Source organism: Martes martes (genome assembly GCF_963455335.1).
Source record: "Martes martes genome assembly, chromosome: 2".
Taxonomy (NCBI): Eukaryota; Metazoa; Chordata; class Mammalia; order Carnivora; family Mustelidae; genus Martes; species Martes martes.
Genome location: NC_137889.1, coordinates 94,702,225 through 94,727,263, shown reverse-complemented (window position 1 = coordinate 94,727,263; position 25,039 = coordinate 94,702,225). Strand labels below are relative to the sequence as shown.

General features: G+C 35.4%; 1 protein-coding gene across 3 annotated transcripts in view; it reads right to left on the bottom strand.

Annotated features, from left to right (window-relative positions):
• The window catches only part of GRID2 (glutamate ionotropic receptor delta type subunit 2), a gene marked incomplete at both ends in the record, with an annotated part of 1,466,807 nt that overhangs the window by 527,340 nt on the left and 914,428 nt on the right, over positions 1 to 25,039 (bottom strand). For all 3 annotated transcript variants that reach the window (XM_080796960.1, XM_080796959.1, XM_080796961.1), the window contains 2 exons: positions 4,708 to 4,827; positions 19,198 to 19,359. In XM_080796960.1, coding sequence (XP_080653086.1) covers positions 4,708 to 4,827; positions 19,198 to 19,359 — 282 coding nt within the window. The remainder of the gene's footprint in view (positions 1 to 4,707; positions 4,828 to 19,197; positions 19,360 to 25,039) is intronic.

Genomic DNA, 25,039 nt, shown 5'->3' with positions numbered 1-25,039 from the left:
TATAACTCATAGAGAGAAAACCCTCCCCACCCCATTTTACGAGGGCAATATAAGCTTAGTATCAAAATCCATGTGATATATCACATTAGTAAGAGAAAGGATAAAAACTGTATGATCATTTAAATGCAGATAAAACATTTGACAAAATACAACACCTGTTTATGATAAAAACTCTCAATAAAGTAAGCTTAGAGGGAACATATTTCAACATAGTAAAGGTCATATATGGAAAACTCACAGCTAATACTAAAACTGAGAGCTTTTCCTCTATGGCCAGGAATAAAACAAACATGTGCACTCTCAACCACTGTTATTTAACATAATACTGGAAGTCCTAGCCTTAGCAATTGGACAATGAAAAGAAATAAAAGTCCTCCAAATCAGTAAGGAAAAAGTAAAATTTTAACTATTTTTAGATGACATATACTCTATATAGAAACCCAAAAGAGTCCACCAAAAAAACTGCTAGAACTGATACATGAATTCAGTAAAGTCTCAGGATACAAAATCAATGTACGGAAATCTGTTGCATTTCCGTACACCAATAATGAAGCAGCAGAAAGAGAAATTCAGGAATCAGTCCCATTTACAACTGCACCAAAAACAATAAGATACCCAGAATAAACCTAACCAAAGAGGTGAAAGCCCTGTACTCTGAAAACTATAAACACTGATGAAAGAAATTGAAGATGACACAAAGAAATGGAAAAATATCCCACGCTCATGGATTGGAAGAATAAATATTGTTAAAATGTCTATACTACCCAGAATAATCTACACATTTAATGCAATCCCTAACAAAATACCAACAGCATTTTTCACAGAGTTAGAACAAACAATCCTGAAGTTTGTATGGAATCACAAAAGACCATGAATAGTCAAAGCAGTTTTGAAAAAGAAAAACAAAGCTGGATGCATCACAATTCCAGACTTCAAGTTACATTACAAAGCTGTAGTGATCAAAACAGTATGGTACTGGCACAAAATAAACATATTGATCAATGAAACAGAAAAGAAAACTCAGAAAAGAACCCACAACTTTTACTCAATTAATCTTCAACAATGCAGGAAACAATATCCAATGGGAAAAAGACAATCTCCTCAACAAATGATGGGAAAACTAGACGACAACAGGCAAAAGAATGAAACTGGATCACTTTCTTACACCATACAGAAAAATAAATTCAAAATTGATTAAAGACTTAAATGTGAGACTTGAACCATAAAAATCTGAGAGGCGAACACAGGCAGTAACCTCTTTGACACTGGCTATAGCAACTTCTTTCTAGTTATATCTCCTTAAGCAAGGGAAACAAAAGCAAAAATAAATTATTGGGACTTCATCAAAGTAAAAGTGAAGAAAACACAGTGAAAGAAACAATCAAGAAAATGAAAAGGCAACTTATGAAATGGGAGAAGGTATTTGCAAATGATGTATCTGATAAAGGATTAGTATCAAAAATATACAAAGAAGTTATAAAACTCAACACCCCAGAAATGAATAATCCATTTAAAACATGGGCAGAAGACATGAGTAGACATTTCCCAAAGAAGATGTACAAATGGCCAACGCACACATGAAAAGATGCTCAACATCTCATCATCGGGAAAATACAAATCAAAACTATAATAAGATATCACCTCACAACTGTGAGAATGGCTGAAATCAACAACACAAGAAACAACAGGTGCCAGTGAGGATGTGGAGAAAGGAAAACTCTCACACACTGTTAGTGGGAATGAAAACTAGTGTAGCCACTCTGAAAAACAGTATGGCAACACCTCAAGAAGTTAAAAATAGAACTATCCTATGATTCAGCAATTGTACTACTAGGTATTTACACAAAGGATACAAAAACGCTAATATGAAGGGGCACATGCACCCCAATGTTTATAGCAGCATTGTCTACAATAGCTGAATTATGGAAAGAGCCCAAATACACATTGACTGATGAATAGATAAAGAAGATGTGTTGTATATATACAATGGAATATTACTCAGCCATCAAAAAGAATGAAATCTTGCCATTTGCAGTGGCATGGATGGAGCTGGAGAGTATTATGCTAAGCAAAAAAAAAAAAAAAAAAAAGTCAGAGAACAAATACCATATTATTTCATTCATGTGTGAAATTTAAGAAATGAAACAGATGAACAAGGCAAGGAAAGAGATAGACAAACTATAAAGCAGGGTTTTAACTATAGAGAACAAATTGAGGGTTGCTGGAGGGGATTTGGGACGGTGGCCTAAATGGGTGATGGGCATTAGGAGGGCACTTGTGACGAGCACTGGGTGCTATATATTAATGATGAATCACTAAATTCTCCTCCTAAAACCAATATTACACTATATGTTACCTAGGATTTAAATAAAAACTTGAAACAAAGAATTGTTAAATACTCTGTATCAATGATAGATTAATTACACTATTGTTCAAAGCAAGGGGTGATGAAATAAATAAAGTCCAAATCGATTTGAGGTGTGACTATATAAGGAGACTTCATAATCATCAGGAGAGATGGCTTTGGCAACTGAAAGCAGACCTCCAGCTGCCAGTGGGAAAGTAAAAGTCCCTTTTTGGTAGAGTGCATTGGTGAAGAATGATGGCACTGGTGTTGATGGGCAAGTAGAATTTTTTTCTAGGTGCTGGGAAAAAGAGTCATCTTTACCACAGCAGAACTCACTTACTCCAAGGTCTTCAGAGAGCTATTTTTTCTCAAGTTTTTATTTTAATTCCAGTTAGTTTACAGTATTGGTTTCAGGTGTAGAATTTAGTGATTCATTGCTTACATACAATACATAGAGTTCATCACAACAAATGCCCTCCGTAATCACCATCACCTACTTAATCCATCTGCCCCACCCCCTCCAGTAACTCTAAGTTTGTCATCTACAGTTAAGAGTCTGTGAAACTAAAAGGAATTTAAATAAAAATGTAAATATATATATATTTATAACTCCTAGAATCAATTATGAAAACAAAAGAACCCAAAAGAACATGTCCAAAGGATTTGAATGGTCAATTAATTCCAAAAGAAGTCTGAAGTGCTAAAAAGTATGAGAAAATATGCAGAACTGTGTTATAATCAGGAAAATAAAAATTGAAACCATGAAGATATATCATCATATATCCAATAACTTAATAAAAATTTTGAAGTCTAATGGAATTAGACTTGGGCAATGAGAACTCGTTGCACTGTTGGTGGTATGAAAACTAGTAAATCTCTATGAAAATGGGTTTGAGGTCACAGAGCAAAGTTTCAAGATACGCTTTCTTATTCAAACAATTCTACTCCTGAATACCAAATCCACAGAAATATATTCACAAGTTTAAGAGTATATATCCAAGATATGTCCACGTATGTTCATAACAGTTTTGCTTATAATGGTCTAAAAATGGAAAGAGACCACAATGGATTGTCAGACATTCATTAGGTAAAAACAATACAGAAATATATAGAGATAAACTACAACTACATGTAATGACAAGAATGAATAACACAAACAGAATGTTGGATATAAGAAGCAAGAAAAAAGAATACATGCAATATTGAGTCTACTCATAAACTGAAATATTGGCAAAACTCAATTATGTTATTTAAGGATACACATAGTGATAAAATTATACTTAAAATCTAAAGAAATGAGTACCATAAAATTCAAACTAATGGTTATGCTACTGAGAAAGGAGGCTGGGCATGTATCGGGGAGAATTATATGGGGTGGCTAGGATGCTTGATATGTTATATTTCTTGACTGTAGTAGTGGTTGTTTTCTTTAAAATAATTCACTAAACTATCCTTGTGTTTTATGGAGTTCTTATATGTCTCCTTTGTTTTGCTATAAAATAATAATTAAAAACACATTAAAGTAGTTTCCACTCCTCTCTAGCATGAATTTACCAGGAAGTTTTTATTGTGGATTAGAATAACTCCTAACTTTGTCATATCTAAGTTTTCTGCTGGAGAGAAACACCTACTGAAGAAACTCTTATTCTCAATGTAGTCACCTTTATATAGCTACAAATTTACAGCTGTGAGCTCTGGACGTACACTCAGTTATTTTGGTTTTTTTCCTACCAAAAATGTATAAACACGGCAAATCTACACTATAGAAAAGTCATTTCTTCAGGGGCTTTTATTTTCTCCTTGAGAAAGCTAGTGAGCCAGTAGTTCATAAAATATCCTTTATTGGCACTCCTACTTTTACATGTGATTTGTAGTATAGAATAAGAGCTTATTTCCTGCAAACCATTTTCTACTTATTACATGACACATAGCATTTGAACTACTGTAATGTCACAGTTTAGAGTAGACTTTTCCTCTTTCTATATGAAATGTATCAAAGCTCTTATTCTGATTTTGTGCCTGTTACCAGTTAAAAACCAAGCAGTTATTCATTACATAAATATTGAATTCACTATTTTATACAAATTATCATTATAATGAATGAAAGATGATGCTAGTTCCCTAGGAAACCACTGGGTTACTTTTTTCCCTTTAAATTATTCTAAGGCATAATAGAATTTATTGCTTAATACTTCTGTTAAGTACTTAAGGTCATTTAAATGCCTAATTCTCTCCTCACCATTCTCTTTCAAACTACAATACAGGCTTTAATGCATACTACGATCATATGACATGGAGAAAAATCAAACAAAACTATAATTACTTTAGGAAAAAACAGGTACCAATATGTCTGGTCTTACCTTGCGAATACCTCGGCCAAGCTCCTCTCCATAGTTGGTTCCAAGGATTTCAAAATGGACATTGGGATTTCCTCCATTCTCTCCAAACTCTAATTCTCCAGTCAACCCACTGACTCCACCCTAAAACAGTGAAAAGATATTGATGTAAGATTTCAGAAATAAAATAACAATAATAATACCAATGATAACAATAATAATGAAGAGAAGAAGAAGGAGAAAAAGAAGAGATGGAGAAAGGAGAAGGAGGGAAAAATACTATTTGGATCAACAACATAAATATTTTATCAAGAGGACAATTATTAACAGGATATTTTTTAAATAGGTGCACATAATAAATAGGACAGCAATTGAAAGTTGACCTTGAGAATAACTTAATCCAATCTCATCCACTTTACGAACAAGGGAATTTCTACTCAAAGAGTCAAATGACTACTGAAATGGCACCATGTTAGAGCTGAGACACAATCGCAGGCTAGGATTTTTGCTACCATATCCTGTGAAATGCATAGCTCCATTAGTCAGAAAACAAGATGCTTCTGGAGAGCATAAAGCCTACTCTGGAGACAAGTTTTGACAATATTCTTTCTCTAGCACAATTCTATTCTAATTTGATCTAAAAATATATCTGGGAATCTTAAAAGCCATGGTTTCTAACTTATTGGAGATTTATTTTTTCTTTCTTCTTTAAATATCTTTTCCGAATTAAAAAAAAAAAGTTAAAAAAGCTAAATTAGGCTTGAAATCTGTTTTTGGTCTTAATAGTAATGCTGGCCGTTGAGATTCATTGGGAATTTCCAAACTTCATCTTTCGTTCAAAATGACAGATGTTCATTTCCCCAACAGATGGCAATGTGGGTCATACTTCTCTCTTTCTTGTTTACCACTCTTCTCTAAGCTTAGTTTATCAGCGTTCGCCTTATTTAGGATTTTACAAATTAAAACCATATTCTGAATCACTTCTATACTAAAGCATTTTAAGAGGTTCAGCTTGATAATCACACTTATTTGGAAAAGTTATCTCTGTAATTTGCTTCAATTATCACCTCTATGATATTGATACCCAACTACATCTCATTTTGCCATATCCTCTAATTCAACTTCTAGTCTTTTTTGGCAGGTTTCATGTTGTTTGCTAAGTCTTCTACTTCCTCTGTGCTTCTAGCCCATCGTATGACTCTACATTCATAACAGATATTCAATAAAACCACTGCTTAATCATTAATTTCAATATTTATTTCATTTTTGCAACAGCAATAATCAACAAAAACTAACCTCCACCATTATTTCTTAAGAAGCCAGATTCTCATTTATTATATGGTTTTATTAATAAAAATATGCTGAATTTGATATGTCCATGTTCTCCTCATACACGAGTTAGCAGTCAATAGCATGGATTTTGGAGTCAGACTATCCTTATTTGTTAATGGTAACAGAATCTACTTGCTGGTAAACCTGGTTAAGTCCCTAAATTTCTCTATACCCCAATTCTACATCTATTAAATAGCAAAATAATAGTGCCTACCCCGGAACACTATTATGTGTCTTAGAATACCATACCCATAAAGCATATAGAAGAGAGCTTGAAGAGTGGTGAGAGCTTAATTACTATCATCATCATTATCACCATTATCTACATGATTATTTCATTCCTTAATTTCAAAGACTTTCTAGTTTTGCCACAAACTATAGACATGCTCTTGGTCTTTTTCAACTAGTTTATTAGGGTTGCAAAATTGCAGCATATGGTTGAATATTTACATGGCTTTGGGAAATGTTTTTGCAAATTTTGATTCAGTTACATTTCGTTGATTGGCATTTGGGGAAGAAAGTGTTAAAGCAGCTGGTCTAAGATTCATTCACTTGTTTTACTGTTATGTGTGTTGTGAGAAGAGTGGGTGCGGGTCAGGAGGAGAAAAAAAGAAAGGTAAGTCAGTCTAATGTCCTTGTCAACTAGAACTCCAGGTAGAGACTAGCAATATTTAATAGGAAGAAGAGTCTTTATCTATAAAAGCCCTTAGCAGGATGTACTCTGCTAAAGACTTATTGTAGTAAATAAGCAGAATCTGTAGATTAATGGCTTATGGCACATCAGAAAATGTCCTGAAGCTTTACACTTTCTAGAGTAAAATTGGAGACATTTTGTAATGTAAATGCTCTCTGTTGTATGAGGTAAACTGATAAAACCTTCCTTGGAGACAGAATGCATGTATCCAATGTGCAAAGAAAGGATTCAGAGAATCATGCAAAATGCCCTACAATCTCTTTCCTCTGTGCCTCTTGATTTCCTGTATCTTTGATATGGGTAAATGAACCTATTATTGCATGTCAATTTGATCCTATATGTTCATTCAGTATTAACATCTCAAAAAATCCATTTATCACTCTAGAATGTAAAGTCTGGGGTTAAGTGCAGTGGATCTTATTATCATTAGTATCTCCAAATAGCAAATACTGTAGGAGTTTTGCTCACAAATATAGCTTATATATTTTTTTAAAGATTTTATTTATTTGACAGAGAAAGACACAACGAGAGACGGAACACAAGCAGGGGGAGTGGGAGAGGGAGAAGCAGGCTTCCCGCCAAGCAGGGAGCCCAAAGCGGGGCTCTATCTCAGGACCCTGGGATCATGACGGGAGCCCAAGGCAGATGCCTAATGACTCAGCCACCCAGGCACTCCCAAATACAGCTTAAATTTCTAAACCTAAGTTCAAACTATCGGTATACCAAAATCTTCTATTGGAGATTTTCTTGTCCTCATTCATACATCTACCCATCTACCCTAATAACATCTCTTAATTATATCAGAGTTTAAATTTCTGTCTTAGTACTCAGGGAAAAAACAAGATATTATATATCAATATGATTGCTACATTGCAAAAATGCTATACTCCTGAAATTTTTAAACGTTTGAACACTAGATTGTTTGGCACTAAATTATTATTATTCCCAGTCAATACTCATATGGTTGCTTCAGGCCAGTGTTTTGATCCATAGCTTGTATCTGGTAACTCAGTCTACTTACACCGTATACAAAGTACCAAAAAAACAAACAGACAAAAACAAAACAAAACAAAACAAAAAAACATAAATCAGGGAACCTGCACTTGGTTGACTGTGGCCTCTACTTAACTTGTTCACCTTTTTGACTCTGTAATTTGTCTTCCTTGTGTTATATGCTTAATGAGCTGTTAGCATTGGTAATCAGTAAAACCTTCCCTCATGAAGATATAGGGGATGCTTGAGAGGTTGGTATTTCAAGCAAATGAACCCTTTATCTGGAGCCTCTTGTTATTTGCCTCCAACTTAACCTCTCTGATTTTTGATTGCCTAGGACTATTCCCATGTTTTTGAGCTTTTTATTTTGTTTTCTTTTTTTCATCTATCCTCAGATCAACTTTGAAAACCGAGCCTTGATAAAAATATGTGCTGGCCAGGTGGTAATGAGCAGTCATTATCTTTGTACATGCACAGTTGCATTTTTTATCTCTTGGTGATGCAGCAGATTCTAAACAAAACAAGCTAATGGGACATTGATAGTATGAATGACACATACAAGTAATTTCTAAACGTCCTTTAAATTGACAGTAAAAATTGCTGCTGGAGTAAACCTTTTTTAAAATACCAAGTAAAATTGGTCTTGATTTCATTCCACCTAATCTATATAGAAATTCCAGTGGATATCAAATATAGAATGGAGAAAGAGAGAAAAATAAAATGAGGAGAATCAAAGGTTGGGAATAATTTACCACTAGATAATCAGTTTCTCAAAAGGCAAAAGTTTGCTGTTCCCCTACAGATAGGATAAGTTGGGGGAAAAAATGAAGAAGAGAAAATATTTACTAAGATTTATTCCTCTCTTTTATGAGGCTGAAGGACTTTTCCCTATGCTTGAACTGCACAGTAATTTAGAGATACTTTTGGAGGATCATATGGAACATCAAATATTTATGACAGTCGTCTAATTTCCTTATACATACTTCTAGGTTCCTTGCAGCTTGCAGACATGCTTGGTAATCAAGAACAACCTGTTAAATAAACATGAGCCCCAAAAGGCAGAAAACACACTGAAAGATGCCAGACTCAGTGGTGTACCCTGGTGGCCTCATGTTTCATAAGTTATTTTCAGGGAGAAAAATCCCTGACAGAGGAAATATTACATTTTCATCCAGAAAAAAATATAATGGCAGCTTTATACTACATTATAAGATAAATAAAACCACAAAAAATAAAAACAAAAAAACCTTCATTTGTGTGAAATGTTTAGGAAAAACTGAAATTGCCATATGACATTTGTATGTGTATTTATATGCATACACATGTGCATATGTGTATTTGCCTCTACACATATACATTAAAATATTCATTCATAATAGATGCTTTCAGCAAACCAAGAAGTAAATAGGGTATTGCTAGTATTTTGATCATGTTATCTACATCTTAGAGAAAAAGAAACTGAGGTACAGATGACAAGTTATTTGAGGAACCTGAACTAAAATCTCTATCCTGTGCTTCATACTTCTTCCTCTAGACTATATAAACTGTGTGCCCAATATAATACATGTATATCACAGTGGATTGCTCAAAAATGTATGTTGAACTGAAATAAATTAAAATTTATACCATTTTACCCACTTGGTGATTCAAATGCCCTGAAGCTGGAGTACACGTTGACATGTCCACAAGAGTCCCTATTCTAAGGGCAGAGATGGCATTTTAAAAGCTCTAGTAACAAAAAAGTTAATTTGCATATATTATTGCAAAATACTATATTTATATTCCAAGTTAGTACTGTTACTGGTAAGTCAGATGATATTTTCCTAAATTATCTCTCTGTCCTTCAGGTTTATAAATTATAAATGGCACGTGGTTTTTTACCCCAAAAGCAAAATAATATGTTTCCATTCCTCTAAGTATACAAATTAAATAACAACAACAACAATAGCCCCAACTTATTAGAGTTATTTTTCTCTAAGCCAGAAGCCTGGAATCTTTTCTTCTCCCCTGTACATTTATGTGAAATGTCAAATCTTGTTTTAATCACCTAAATATCTCTGAAAAACATCTACTTCTATCCATCCCTACAACCAACACCGTTGCCTTGGTCTCCTTTGAGTTGGGACACCAGCCTCTTAAGTGTCATTCTCTCATCCAGTCTGTCTTGGTCCAATGGCAGCTGCAGAATGAATTCTCCACTTGGCAGCCACTGAATAATCCAATTTTGTCACTCCTACCCTCCCTGGCCCTGCATTGAAAATACCTCAGTAGCTTAACCTTACCCCTTGGATAAAGCTTAGGAACTTGAACATGGTTGACAAAAATGTTCATGGTCTTTCTCTGTCTGTCTTATTTTAGCTAATAAGGAACCAAGTCACCAAGTCCCTATTCTACCTCTCTTCTAGCCATCTCCATATTATTTCAGATGCCTACATGTGCCAAGCACTCTTTCCTCCAAGCCTGAGAATATTCTGTTGCTCTTGCATGAAGCATCCTTCCTTCCCCATTCCTGGAATACTCTTCCCTTTCTTTTCCTGGCTAATAATTACGCACCTTAAACATTTTCACTTATCTGTCATTCTTATACCTAAGGAGGTCCCCCAGACATATATTTCCAGAACAGCTGGTAGAACTTTTGTAGAACTAACCACACTTGGAATTATTTTTGATATTTCTATTTTGCTTCCTTATTCTGTGCTCACACAGTACAGCATATGGTAGTACTCAGTAAATATTTGTTGAATGAATATATTACCATATAAGAATTAAAGTCATTTCAGTATTTTTGTCATTTCAAAGAACACTTCTTTAGAGATGAACATGGAGTTAGATCTCTTTTAGATAGGATAGGTATTGATACAAGAAAATGTATTGTTACTAAATGATTTGAGATACTAATATAAATGTTGATATATTCGATTTTACCACATTTAGTATTGAAAATAATCACCATAAAATATTTAGCAGAAACTGATCAATTAAGTCAATGCTGAAGTATTTGATTTAAGGATCTGTCAAACCTTGATTGGCTTACTCATGTAGAATACATAGAAAATGTCAGTGTTTATATGTAATCACATATTTTGAGTGCAGTATTTTTCTTAGGTTTTTTTTTTTTAATTAAACTAAAAGATAAAAGCATATTTTTTTTTTCTAAAACTCGGCTCTCATTTTTTATCTCCATGCTCAAAAGTTCTTTAGGGCCTTTTATTTACCTACAAAATAAATTCCTCAATCTCTTTCCAGTCGACTATTCCTTCCATGTGTTTTATACACTCTGGTAAATTAATCAATTGTTGCCATTATCCACATGATTTATTCCAAAGATATGGCAGCTAGAGTGCTCTCACCACTGAAATATCCTCCTCTCCATAGCTTTACCTGTCTTAAACTTGTTAATTTTCAAGTTTCCATTAGTATGTTATCAGTTTCATACAAATGTTTCTAATGTACTTTCTTCCTCTGTTTTGGGTCAAGTTTCCCAGGAAATAGCTCTGAAATGGGGATTTGTTTGTGTGCAGGAGGGTTACCTCAAGTGATCCTAAGAAAAACACTTTCAAGGGAGTGCAAGAAAAGGGGTTGGAAAGGGAGAGGTTAAACAGTGATGGAAATACAGCAATGGCTTGGGTGATGCCTGGGGCCAGTCCCTGTGGAGGAGTAAAATAACTCTGGAGTTACCACCTTTTGAGTCAAGGGACTCAGACCATTCTGCAATGAGGGTGTATGCAATTCCAGGAAGAGTGGAATGTCTCTCTGCTGCACAGGGCATTTCCTGGACAGAGGCTCAGCTGTGTGCCTTCCTGGAAAAGAGCACCTCAGCTGAGAAATGGGAATCTAAGTGTGTACCGCTGCATGGTACATTCTTTCTAAGATTCCACAGTACCCTATTTTTACCACTTTGGGGGCCTCTTGTTGTCTCTCAACTTAGAGGATAGCTTTCGGTATAATAATGTCAATATTCACTACTAGGCTCTAAATTCTTTTTTGGGTAATCACCTAAAAGAGTTTGAATAATACATTCCACACTACAGACAAGTGATAAATATCCGTTAAAAGAGTGATAAATACATGAATGAGCACAGCGTACTCTTGGAAGCTGTCTCAACATTGATAGTAAGAAAAAATAGGAAATGATTGCCATTTAATTTTAGAACAAGTCTGTAAATAAAAATACTCTGCCCACATTGCTTGAATGTAATCTTATTCCACAACCTAAGAATGGCAGTAGATCTGTATGGATTAAACTGATTTCTAAATGTCCCAGGGAAGTGATTTTCAAACTGTGGTTCTAAGAACCAGTTGTAGTAGGAGTCCATCTAAGGAGTTCCTCCCCCACTTTCTTTCAGAGCAGCTCAACTTTTGTTTTACTTATTTAGTTTAAAAGGCTTGAGAGCTTTCTTTAAGGCATGTAACTTCAACAAATTTAAATTATACAACATGAAAACTCCTTACCAAAATATATACTACAATTAAATGTAGGTTTTCATGAAACAGTGAAGATTGCATATGTGTGCTAATAAATTTCTGCCACAAGAGCTTTTAAAAATGCAGTCCATGCCTTTAGAATCATCCCTTTGCAGACTCATCAATGCACACTCCAAATTCAAGGCATCTGAAAAGGGCACCTTGAAAGTAAGATATTGTTCATGTAATATTTGCACATAGCACTTATACCCTTGATTTCTCGGTGTGTGGCATTCTCTTTAGCCAAAGGGTTTTGGCAGTGGTGAATAAAATTATCGCAATGAACAAGGGAAAGGGTAAATAGTATGGTATACAGAACACAGAGTTAGAAGCCAAAAACTTGGTAATAAAACAAATTTGCATCGTAACCAACCCTTAATAAGTTGTTTAATTTTTCTAGAGGCTCAGTTTTCTCCACCTTAAAACTGGGGAAGGATTATTTTATTTTACCTTGCTAGTATAAAACCGCATGAGTTAAATTTTAAAAAAGTACAAAAATAATAAAAGAAAAATAGAAAGATATATTCTTTACCTAGTTTAAAAATCTCTTTTCGAATAATACCTTTGAAATGCTTAATAGCCAAACACTCGTGGCATATTTATTAAACCAAGATGTTATTTATCATCAAAATTATACAAATTTACAAGTAGAAGCTAAAGCAGTTAGTCAAGAACAGTTTTTATTTTATTATTTTTAAACTGCTCCCTATCATTTATTTAGGAAAAAAGTTTTCTACAATAGGATAAAGTGGCAGACATTAGCCTAGAATCCAATCATTTCCAGCCATTAATTCCTGATCTTATAATAGCCGTGAGAACCAGCCTCTAGGAGGAATTATGTTTGAGTGCTGTAACAGAGAGAAAGGCTCTGATTAAGTCTTATCTCATATCACAAAAACTCCAAGTATATAGATGCTTGCTACTAGAAAGTCTAGCACAAAAAACATGACCCAGACTGCCACCTTCAAAAAACAATGGCATTCTGCTATCTGTACATACCCACAAATTAAAAGCTCTGGTGTCTTAAAAAAAAAAAAAAAAAGGGTACTGCAAAAAAATAATTTCTATCATATATGCCATATATGCTGTCAATTGGCACTATATTTTTACTCAAAATGTGGGGGGATAAATGAAAACACACACTTTATGAAAACATGGCCCCTCCTAAGAAAACTGAACCCAAGTTAAAAAATTTTTATGGAGTCAGATAATTATTTAAAGAATCTATTTCTGCTGATGGCAGCATGGCAGCCAATTGGCCTGTATGCCAAACATATATGAAACAAGTGCAATGCTCAAGTACAGACAAGAAGAACACACAGCACTACTCACAAAAGATTCAGAGCAAGCAAACACTTTTTCCCGTCACTGTCAAGATGCCATCATCAGCTAAAGCATGCAGCACTTCTTCAAACATATCTTGGGTAATTGCTATGTCAGATTGTCCCTGAATAGCTTCAAAAAGTTGTATTTTAGAGTTGGTTTTGCCCTTACACAAACTAAGTTAGCTAACCCTTCTCTCCATTTCGGAGACGTGGCACTCATTTTTGTAGTAAGAATAGATATGTCCAGAGTTCAATCCAGCGGTTCTGCTAAGCGACTTAAGGATTCCAGCTGTCAAGAGTATGCAGAAACCATTCCTCAGCTACTACTGAGCTTCTGATCTCCCTCAAGTCTACATAAACCTGGATGAGAGCCTGGCTGGCGTGCGGGCTCAGCCAAGACATGACTGTGCTGTGAGCATAAGCAACGGAGTTCTTCAATACCGCCACATTTGTGAACCCCTTCTCCACTTGCTCCTTGCTCTGGTAGTACAGAGCCACAAGGTGGTGAACGAGATGCCTGTCAAAGGCTTCATTGTGAGAGTCCAGCATGAGGAAGATCAAATTGAACCTTGATAATAACATGTGAGGTAGCTGTATTATTACCAATAGCTGTTTTCTATTGAGACTCAATAGAATTTGCTGCTGCCAGGATACAGGTGCATGCATTGAGCTGACAAATAATCCCAGCCTTTGAAATGGAGAGAGCCAGCTGTCCCATGACAGTGTGCAATGCTGGTCTCATATTTTCATTCATCTTCTCAAACTTATAATACAGCAGATACTATTGCCACTTAGGTCAAAGGCATCAGTCTTCAGGACCACCTGCCTCATCTCAGGGTCTTTTGCTACTTACACTGTTAAGTCAGTCCCAGGAGACTGGGTCATACACATACTGCAGAGGCTGGGACTTACTGGTCCCAGGGTCACCACACATCGGGATTTGTTTTCAGCACAAAGTCTGTCCTTTGCCATGTGACTAAAATCTTTCCTTTTTCTAAGGAAGAGCTGAAGCAAGAGTCCCTTTTTTAAATCTTGATGTTCTTACATGCTTTGAGTGGAGACTGAAGCAATCTTCTCATAAATGCCTCATCTTCCGTAGAGCTTCTTCAGCAATACCACATGCTTCTCTGAAAAAAAGTTTCCATTCTGTATCTTCATCTGCTTCTTCATGCAGATGTTCTGCATCCACTTTCTGATAATAATTGCCATCAATGTGGGTTTTGTAGACAGACTTCACATTACTCACTCTTGAATTGACTCAGTAAGAACAACTCAATCGATGTCTGTACTGTTTACTCTGTCCCCAGGTTGAACCTTGTCAACAAGATCATTGTGAGTAAAAAGGATGACAGCATGAAGCATCTGCCTTGCAGGCTTATTTTTTAGAAGACTGTTGATGTTTGATCCATCTGCTTGTCTGAGAACACAGAGTGATTGTGGGTCAGCATTCACCCACGTAGAGCTCAGAGATTCAGTCATGGTCCATCTCCACCAAGGCAGCGTGCATGCATACCTGGCATTGCAAAAGGACTTCTGCATCTCGGGAAGCAAGTGAGACATCCTAATCAACATGCCACTTCTGGTGATAGACTGGTCAATGTCTTCTGAATTCAGGTTTCTCACGTAATTAGTCTTCAACACATTGAATGGTCCTACTTAAATCTGATGTTGTCTGATTGAATCTGGTAACTGTCAAAGAAGATCTCATTGACAGCCATGTTAAAAACTAGGATAACTCCTTGTGGGTGGTGGATGAGCTGTCTGTACAGATTTTTGTCAAATGACTTTATTCACAGTTTACAGTTTAACATGGTTCCCCAATAACATTAATCACCCCATCATTGCACGTACAAACATCCAGCAATATCTATGACAACACTGTCTTCTTTAGACACAGGGTCAATAAAATGTTGGAAGAAACCCCACCAAGTTTTCTTCACATGTTGCCATGTTTACATATGTTGCTCAAATCACAAGTTTGTGGCCTAGACGCTGCTCACTAGCCACTATCTCCTCTGTAACTGGCTTATCCTGCAAATTCCCCTACAGACCCTTCCATGTAGACCCCACAACCAGCCTCTATCTCATGGATATGCTGCTAACACCACAGTTTGGGGTTCCTTCCACCCAAGAGCTGGAAGTGTCCCATGTCAGTGGTGAATTAACATTAAAATCAAGATGAATAGTTGAAGGATGCATCAGAGGAGAACCGGAAAATAGTGTGTCCTATGTGGCAGGGTTGTGCAGGTCAGTTCTAAGCCAGGTTGGCATCAGCAACAGCTCTCCTTAGAGGTAGAATCCTTACATCTACATCTTTGAGATGGAGATGACCTGGCATCCTCACCTGGAGCAGGAAAAGATGGCCACCTCTGAGGTACATAAACTCTGGGGTGCACCTAACAGGTCATTTCCCAGACAGCCTCAAGAATATGTTTTTTTAAGTTTTTGAAAGTTTTAGAAAGATACAAAGTATTAGAATTAGGTGATAACATTAATTTTACTAGAGGATGATATCAATGGCTACTTGAAAAAGACAAGGGAATAAACTATGAAGGAAGAAGTGAGAATCAGGAGTCAAGTTTCAAGGGTTGGTCAGCTCGATCACAAAATATGTCAAACATCAACAACTGCCTTACATACCTACAATATCTAGTTTGAAAACATCATGGAAATAAATTTGAGTCATGATAGTGTGTACAAATATGCACATACCCAGAGACATACATATTCAAAACTTTAGAAAATTTTAGGAATAAAATATAATGCAAATAAGTATGAAGGACATTAGTCTTTACTGAGGGCTATAAAAAGGTGACTTTGTGGATAGATACCATGTCCACAGATGGGAAGACTCAGTATTTTAAAAATTATAAATCTCAAGGTGGATCTCTAAAAGTCATAAAATAGCAATGGCTTGGGGGTAACTGATAATATCTGGGAGAAATAAACACTTGAGAATTGACCACTATTTTTTAAAAAAGAAGAGAAACGTGGAAGTACCTATTTTACAACTCATAAAATACATTGTAAAACTTCCATACAACAGTTTCCTGGAAACTGCCACTTCCCCCCTTATAAATGTACTGGACATTTACAGTATTTACATCAACTACATTGCTTCTTAATTTTTTTTGTCTTACCTCCCTAAAAAAGAATATAAATTAATTAAGGGACAGACCCTCATTCTTTCATTTGTCTCCTCACAGCGACTCAGAGGCTTTGTGAAGTATATATAGCATGCCCTTAATATAGACATGCAGTGGTTTCTTGAATGTAATTAAAAATTTTATCACTAGAATGTCCCCATTGTAATAAAGAGCCTGACCTCATTTGTGATGTTTGGCTGCTGATTTCTTTCTAAGCTTTGGTCTCCCTTTCCCCTTTGGCTCCACATCTGGACATGCTGATCAAGAAAGCTCATCCTGCACCTGCTTCACTGAACCCAGTAGGAAATGTAAGTCTTAAAATCTCTAGCCCAAGTAAATGGGAAATTTTCCCAGTCTCACCTACTTGCCATTAGCAAGACCTGACCCACCCTTGCTGCTTGGACTGAGTCAGCCTGGACATCCCTGAGTCTATTCTGCTCTATTGGGAGTTCCTATATGAGTAGTAATGTTTCTTTCAAATTTTCTTGGTACACGCAGTATTATCAATGACATCTGAATGAGATGACAAAAACACTCATATGAGGCAAAGTAATATCACTGGAAAAAAAATTACTCCATTTTTGTTGAAATCAGTTTGAAATATGGGAAAGCAAATAATGAAACTGAGCATGTGATTCTTGACCTCAGGGTTATATGTTCAAGCCCCACTGGGCTGAGTTTACTTAAAAAAATAAGGAAACCAAATATATCTGCAATGATATATATCATTCAAAATTAGTCTCTCAATACATAGAATGGATATATTCCTTTAAAAGTGTCACTGGGCTGAAAGCTTACTGGGACAAATACACAAATATTCCCCTCCAAAATAAATGTCATAATTATTATATCTAAATTATTGTTTTGATTATACATTTTTCAACAGCATCCATTTTGTATAATGAATTGCTCCATGAGAACCACCTACATATTATGGTGTCTCTCTTTTCCCTCCCACTAATACTGCCACTAAATAAGTATCTCCTAAGCAACCTCCCAAACTATTATCCTGCCTTTGTGAGAAACCTTCAGAAGAATGAATATATTCGGGTTCCTGCATCCTAGCCAAACCATGAATTAATAAGTTGGCAGGATCAGAATCATGTTCAACAACTTCCCTTGGATTCATACCTGCCAAATCTCTACATAGACAGATAGGGAGATCTTGGCAACACTTTGAGTTTAGATTTGACTGATTCATTTTTTTAGTTGAAATATCTTACTCTGCCAGTATATTCAATGCATTGAATTCTCAAGCACTTCTGTTGATAAGAGCCTAAATTCTCATTAAAGCGATTCTTTCACAAAGAGGAAACACACCAAGAGAAAGATCCAGGATAGCCTCCATTTGCAACATTTCCTTCTTCCACTTCCTGGTTTCTTGTACAGCTCGTTCACGTCTAATGATGAATTTTTAAATTTTTCTCTGGCTTTTCTAAATACGTTCATATTTCATTCAACTAGCAGTTTCTCTTTTTGTTTCAGGAGAGAAAGGCAAACACATCAGAGAGAAAAAGGATGGGTAAAATAAGGAACATCAACTTCCAAGTGTCTGTCCTCTTTGTGTAACGGTTACAAGAGAAATTTGTTTGTTTTATTAATCATTTCGTTTTAAATCCAAGAAGCTGTGTGAGACAAACGGAAAATGCCAGCAAGGATGACATGACAAAGAGGCTAATAAACTGCAGAACGCGTATACTGTTGAGAGGAGCTAAGCACCATAAACTGCCTCCCGGGAACAGAGCACGTAGCTCAGCCAAAGAGGGTCACAGCCCGGCTAAACACCACGCTGACAGTGAGGAAGAAGAATGCACCAAATATCTCCAATAGTTCACAAAGGCTGAAAAACATTAACTATTTATGAATTGTATCTTTATCATACAATAAATTAAGGATCATCTCCTCTAATGTCTTACCATGTATCATGTATTCCAAAGACAGTGAAGTCTTGCGCTTATTTTTTTTCAGTTGATGGTGCATTTTATTTATTTTTTATTTTATTTTATTTATTTATTTTTAAAGATTTTTGTTTATTTACTTGACAGAGAGAGAGATCACAAGTAGGCAGAGAGGGGGCGGGAAGCAAGCTCCCTGCTGAGCAGCGAGCCTGATGCGGGGCTCGATCCCAGGACCCTGAGACCATGACCTGAGCCAAAGACAGAGGCTTAACCCACTGAGCCACCCAGGCGACCCTGATGGTGCATTTTAAAGAAAAAGAAAACCCCAGCTATTTGTACTTGTGACAGGCACCAAAATAATTTGAGTATCCCTAATCCTAAAGGTATAACAAAGGCAGTTGAAAATACTTCAACCACTAACTTTACACCTGCATACAATTCCCTGACGTGTAAGGAAGGGCTCCTTGTTTTATGTATGTATGTGACTTTCTGACGTTGTTTCTTTTAATATTTCATCTCTCTATTACACTGTCTTGCGCTTTAAATTGACAACAGTATTGGTGATGAGAAACATCCTTTTAAAAGATATCTCAACAAAAGACAACTTAATGTATCCCCTTTCCATGAAAATTAAGGAGAGTGAAACGTTAGCCAAAAGTTACCTTCTTGATGGTCTCCAGCATGGAACGTCCTCCCTGCCAAGGCTTGGAGTTCTTTCTGATACACGACAAACTGGCCATGCTGTGCCATTTTCGGTCCTCCAGTTTCTTATGAAAAGCATTAGCAAGCAAAAGCACCGTGTCATATATGTAAAGGTTCGAAATCTGAAAAGACATTAGACAGTAATCATTAGAATCATTGATGCCTACCATTGAGAATAAGGGGAAAATCATCAGCGCGGCTGCTTCCGTTCATGTCATAGATGGCTGGTTTACTGGGTTATTTATTAAGCAAAAGGTTTCTTTTTTTCATTTCCTGGGCAATTTCACCACTGACAATGAAGTCCTGTCTGATTGTATGCCTCAATTGCTTTCTCGGCTTATTTAGTCGTGAGAGGGAAGATAAAAAAGAAAAGTTTCGACAGAGGCGAGGCTGTTAGTGTCAGACCTTTGAAAATCACTGGCCCTCATTTCTTTCTGAAGAGGTAAGGATCTAAGGGTTTCAGATTGGAAGGGCAAACTGAATAATACATTTTCTGAATATGTCAAGTTTTTGCATTCTGATTATTCAGATGGAGAAATATCAACTTGATCTTACATATAAAATGAGTGTCATAGGTGCAAGAAAAAGGAAGCGGCCATCTGTGTGTATGCGTCTGTCTATGGGGATTCGGTGATGAGAAAATGCGAAAACACAGCGCCATTCATAAACATTACAATTATCAAGGATCTATACAAACTTATCTAGGTATACACAGGAATTGCAATTCAATAGCATGACAAATACCGTAAACTATGAACTGTGGGTGAATATGTGTTATATATATTAATGCTTTCTTCTTCCAGAGTAATCATGTCATTATCTCCCTTCTATATAAATTGAAAAAATGAACTGAAAATTTTTGCTCGGATCTATTGCACTCTTACACTTAACTCTTGCCAGAAGTACCATCCATACTGTCAAGGTGTTTATTTTTTGAAGAAATTAGAAATTATTTAGGAGATATAAACACCAAGATACACCCAAAGTCAGTAAAAGATTTTAAATGGTCTATTACTACTTCTCTGAAGAAAAAATAAAACACAATGTAAAAAAAAAAATGAGAAATCACTGTAGCTATGGAAGTTAAATCCATCCTAAAGCATTTAAATCTCCTCAGATTTTTAAATATATCTTGTTATCACAGTTTTTTCCTGAAAACAAAGGGGACAATATGTTGATTGCCCTTTGTTTATAATTAATTATAATTAATTACTAAGGAATCTTATGAAACTGTCTGCAACCATCACAGAATGGCACTAAATTTCAACTATTGGGATGACAGTTTAATATTATGAAAAACTGTTAATAAGCACTTCCAAACAGTGCCTTGTGAGTCTTCTTTCATTACTAGGTGAATCTTAATCATTTGTGTTTGTTAAGCATCATTTTATATTCATAGTACTTAGGAAAGGCAGGCCTTTCTTTAAAGAGACATGGATGTTAAGGGAGGCTCGTGATGTAACGAGCATTAGATATTATATATAACTGATAAGTCACTGACCTCTACCTCCGAAACCAATAATATGTTATAAGTTAATTAATTGAATTTAAATAAAATAAATAAGTAAAATGATGTGACTTGAAAGCAAAATAAAGAGATACTGCATACTCTCATGCACTGTGTGAAATACCAGTTTGTTCTTTATAAGGAAATATTAGGACAGGCAACTCTCACCTTCACCTCCCTGAACCTCCCCTGCCTGATAATTCCTAGAGAGAGTAGGGGGCGTGGATGAAATCTGCAATGAATGAGGACTTGAAGATAAAAGTAGTTGATGAATCAAAATTCAGTTTGAATTAGACTTTGAAGACCTGAAAGGAAAACCTTTGGACATTTTCTCAATAATCTGCAATACCCTGGCTGCTTCTAACCTTTCCTTGCTTCGCTGCCTCAAACTTGCTTGCTCTTATCTCTTTAGCTCTCTTTGGCTTCTCCCTCTGACTGACTGATTTAAATATATATATGAAATGGTAGGAGTAGCACTCTTTGATGTCTCTTTACCTTTCTCCAACTACCTAACTTCTAATATTCAATTTGCAGGTCACAGGTGAGGTGAATTCTACCCTGGCTATTTCTCAGGACTCTACTTGTTTCCAGGCTAATTGGGCAGTCTTCTTTATCTCCCGTGACGCTCATGTTGCATGCTTCTATTTGTAACATGTAATGGTAAGATTTTTTTTTTTTTTTAAATCTGGTTTTCACACTAGAATATGAGTTCCTTCCAGATAGGGCTCATAGTGTCCAAATGTTTCCCCTCTGTAATTTTGTTTCCCTTCTTCTTTATTTCCTCCTGGCTTAGCCTAGAGCCTAGCACACATTTGGCTTTTGATAAATAGTTGTCAAATAAGAGAAGACAAAGAAAAGAAAGTCAGGTTTAATGTCGGGTACATCTGACAGAAGTCAAGATGTGAGAAACCTGGCAACTTGTGTTCCATCCTAATCTTGACATTGCCGTGGCCCAGGGTCTCTTGCAAACTCTGAGGCATGTGCCTTGATCATCCATGCTGCTCCTAAAGGTGAATGCCTTGTCTTTGAGATGACAGGTGTTCTTGACAAATGGCTGCCTCTCACGTCCACCTTCTGAACTACGGAATTGAAAGGAGGTGATGACATTCTCTGAGATTTCCATTACCCCTTCTGATTGTTTCTCAGGGACGTGCCTATTCTGTTTTGAGGTTCATGCTCTTTCCTATGCTGAGGTCCTATTCCACTATCACCTGTTGGTCTGTTGGTCACTCTGTATTCATGAGGTCTTTGACTCCTCTCTCACAGTGATTCTAAACTATCTCCCTCCATTAAAAAAAGTCACTGCAATTCCTACTGAGATGATTTTGACTTTTGTTCTGGCCACAACCAACAAGAGTGACTATTTGATGGATCTAAACACATACCTCCTCTAACATCTCAAACTCTATTTTTCCACCATCTGACCATTCATTTCTCTCTATCTTACTGTCACCACACTCGTTTTCTGACTTAATTGAGCCCCCAGCACCCACCTCCTTTATAAGACAATCTTCTAATATTTGACAGCAGCCATGACTTGCCCTGAAATATCCTCTTTCCTTCAATTGTTCATCATTTGGTGTAACTTCTAGGCTGCTCATCATCATTTATCTTCTGTCCTCTTAGTTTTTGATGTTTCTGTTCAAAGTTTAGAACTCAGAGCCAACACATTACTGCAGATGTGATCTGACTAGGGCAGAGTAGTCTAAGGGGTATTCTCTCTTGATCTCAGCAAAATGCTCCACTAAGGAGACCAAGATCACATTAAAATGGCTTAGAGCCATTTTAGAGGAATTGTGCTATGTTTAAACAAAATTTGCCTTCATCTTAATAACCTTAAACAGCTATCAAACCAGGTCTTATCCATCCAGACTTCTTGTAATGATTTTGAACCTATCCTTTATCTCTTTGAAATGTCAACTTTCACATTTATTTTTAGTCAGCAAATCTTAAAAATTTGAATCTTGATTATATAACACAGCATAAGCTTTCTCTCCTAGCTTTATGTCATTTACAAATCTGTTAGGCATTATTATTCACTTTTATTTGTGTAATGGTAAATAATTAAAAATGTAAGGTCCAAGAATACTATTTTTGGATGACCATAGTTCCTTGCACATCAAGAGTAGAATATTTATCATTATAGTTGAGCATCCTTTTAGTTCCATACTTCCCAAATTGAAGTTAAAAGAAGTTATGGATATTAGAAGTACTCAGAGCTACAAAATACATCTGAGCTATGTTCCAGGCATATCAAATTTGTTCAAAGATTTGAAGAATAAACAAAGTTAACTGGTAAATTATTTGGAATATTATGTTTAATTTTAAAGAAACTCATAAGTTATAAATTTTAAGATGAAACTTTCACATATTTCTACTTCACATATTTCTAACTTTAATCTTTTTCTTCTTTTTTAAATCTAAAAATAATGTTTACTACTATCTTCTAAGTTCTTTATTGAAATATGTGTGTGACATTAACCTATCTAGACTTTTTAATGCCTTTCTATAAAGATTTCATAAGAAAATTGGTCAAATACCACCTAAAAGTCAATATGCAATAAATGGGTTTATAACATTCTATCTTTATTAAAAAAATTAGTAAATAGGATTTAGTTTGGTAGTGCTTATCCTTAAGGAAGTCCTATTGTCATATTTGAAGTATCCCAAACCATGTATTTAGTAATATATTCTACAGTTTATCCAAATATCAACTTCTAGTGTATTAAATTCTGTCAGAATCCTTTTCCTTCCTTTTGAAACTTGGAACAATATACCAATTTCATGTACTTGGGTCTTCTATCCAAGTATTTTTCTGGTGTTTCTAAATTATAATATTGTGATCATATCTACTGTTTTATTTACTATTCTAAAACAATTATTATTTAGACCTCATTTTAAAGCAGTAAAGCATACGCTTACCATCTCCAAACCCTGCTCCTTATAAACCAGCGGTTTATTTTTTTAAAATAACTTTAACTCTAATTTTTCCAATTTGAAGACAATTTTTCTTAGATGGAGATAACAAAAGCAAAAAAAAAATTGAAATTTTCTATTTTTGAATATTTTTGAATATTTGAATATTCTATTTATCTCCATTAGCAGCCATCCTAACATTAGTTTCACCAAGCAGTGAATGGCTCACTTTTTTCTCGCTTCATATATTGTACAAATTTTGTCTCTAGAGCTAAAAGTTTTCTTTAACTTTATTTTGCAACTTCAACTCATCCTTGATTTTAGTCTTTCTGGCATGAATTTAAAGGTTTGGAAAGCTTGTTTTTTGTTTATAACAAAACAAATCTGAATCTTCTTTCTGTGTACGTTAAATTAAGTAACAGCTCAGAGACCTCTACCGAGACCCACATGTACTCTCTTCTCCCCTGTTGTACTGACTATTGTGATTTTATAGTTTGGGTTTCTATTTAATAGTTGGGTCTCTATTTTTAGAGCTCACTTGAGTCATATTTTCATACTTTTACTTTTTCTGAGTTATTTTTAATAGTACCCTGCTGATAAGATAAAAATCTGTGATCCTATTTACCTGCAGTTTTTTATAGGCTCCAAGTTGGGAGGGTTACGTCTCTGAAGCAATCCCCTACTTCCAATTTTTTAAAACATATTATTCTTGTTGCTTCTTCTAACTTCAGTGAGAAAAAATTTTTACCAAGAGAAGCCTCTATATCATATGTTGTGTTTTTAGTGGAACATCTTAAATTAACAGCCCTGCATTTAGATTCTTAATTTTTTTATATATATAAATCCACATACCAAATTTTCTGTCAATTTTTCTTTTATATACTAGATATTTTCTCAAAACCTATTATGTATAATAGGGAAGTCATTATGTAATAAATCCTCAAAGAAAAGTAATTTTCTTATTTTCTTCCATCTGTGAGTTTTACAGGTGGAAGACAAAGGTGTGGGATAAGAGGCATGGTGCTTCCTTAACTCAGTATAGAGGTCTGGGGCTATGAAGAGAAAGAAAGAAAGAAAAAAAGAAAGAAAGAAAGAAAGAAAATATTTGTTCCATGATTTCAAGATACTCATTAATAAATCAGTAGGATTATACTTTTAGATGAATGTGCCTTAAAATATTATGTAGCTACTTTCTGCTTTCCCAATTTGTATATTTCCTATTACTTCCTTTGACAGAGATGACCTCTAATAATTCAAAATTTTCTTAATCAAAATGATTCCACTTTCTCCATTTAGAATTCTATCATTTTCATATCAATCATGTTCATGACCAATTAATATGAAAAAATGGGTCATTATAAGCATATGTGTAAGACTGG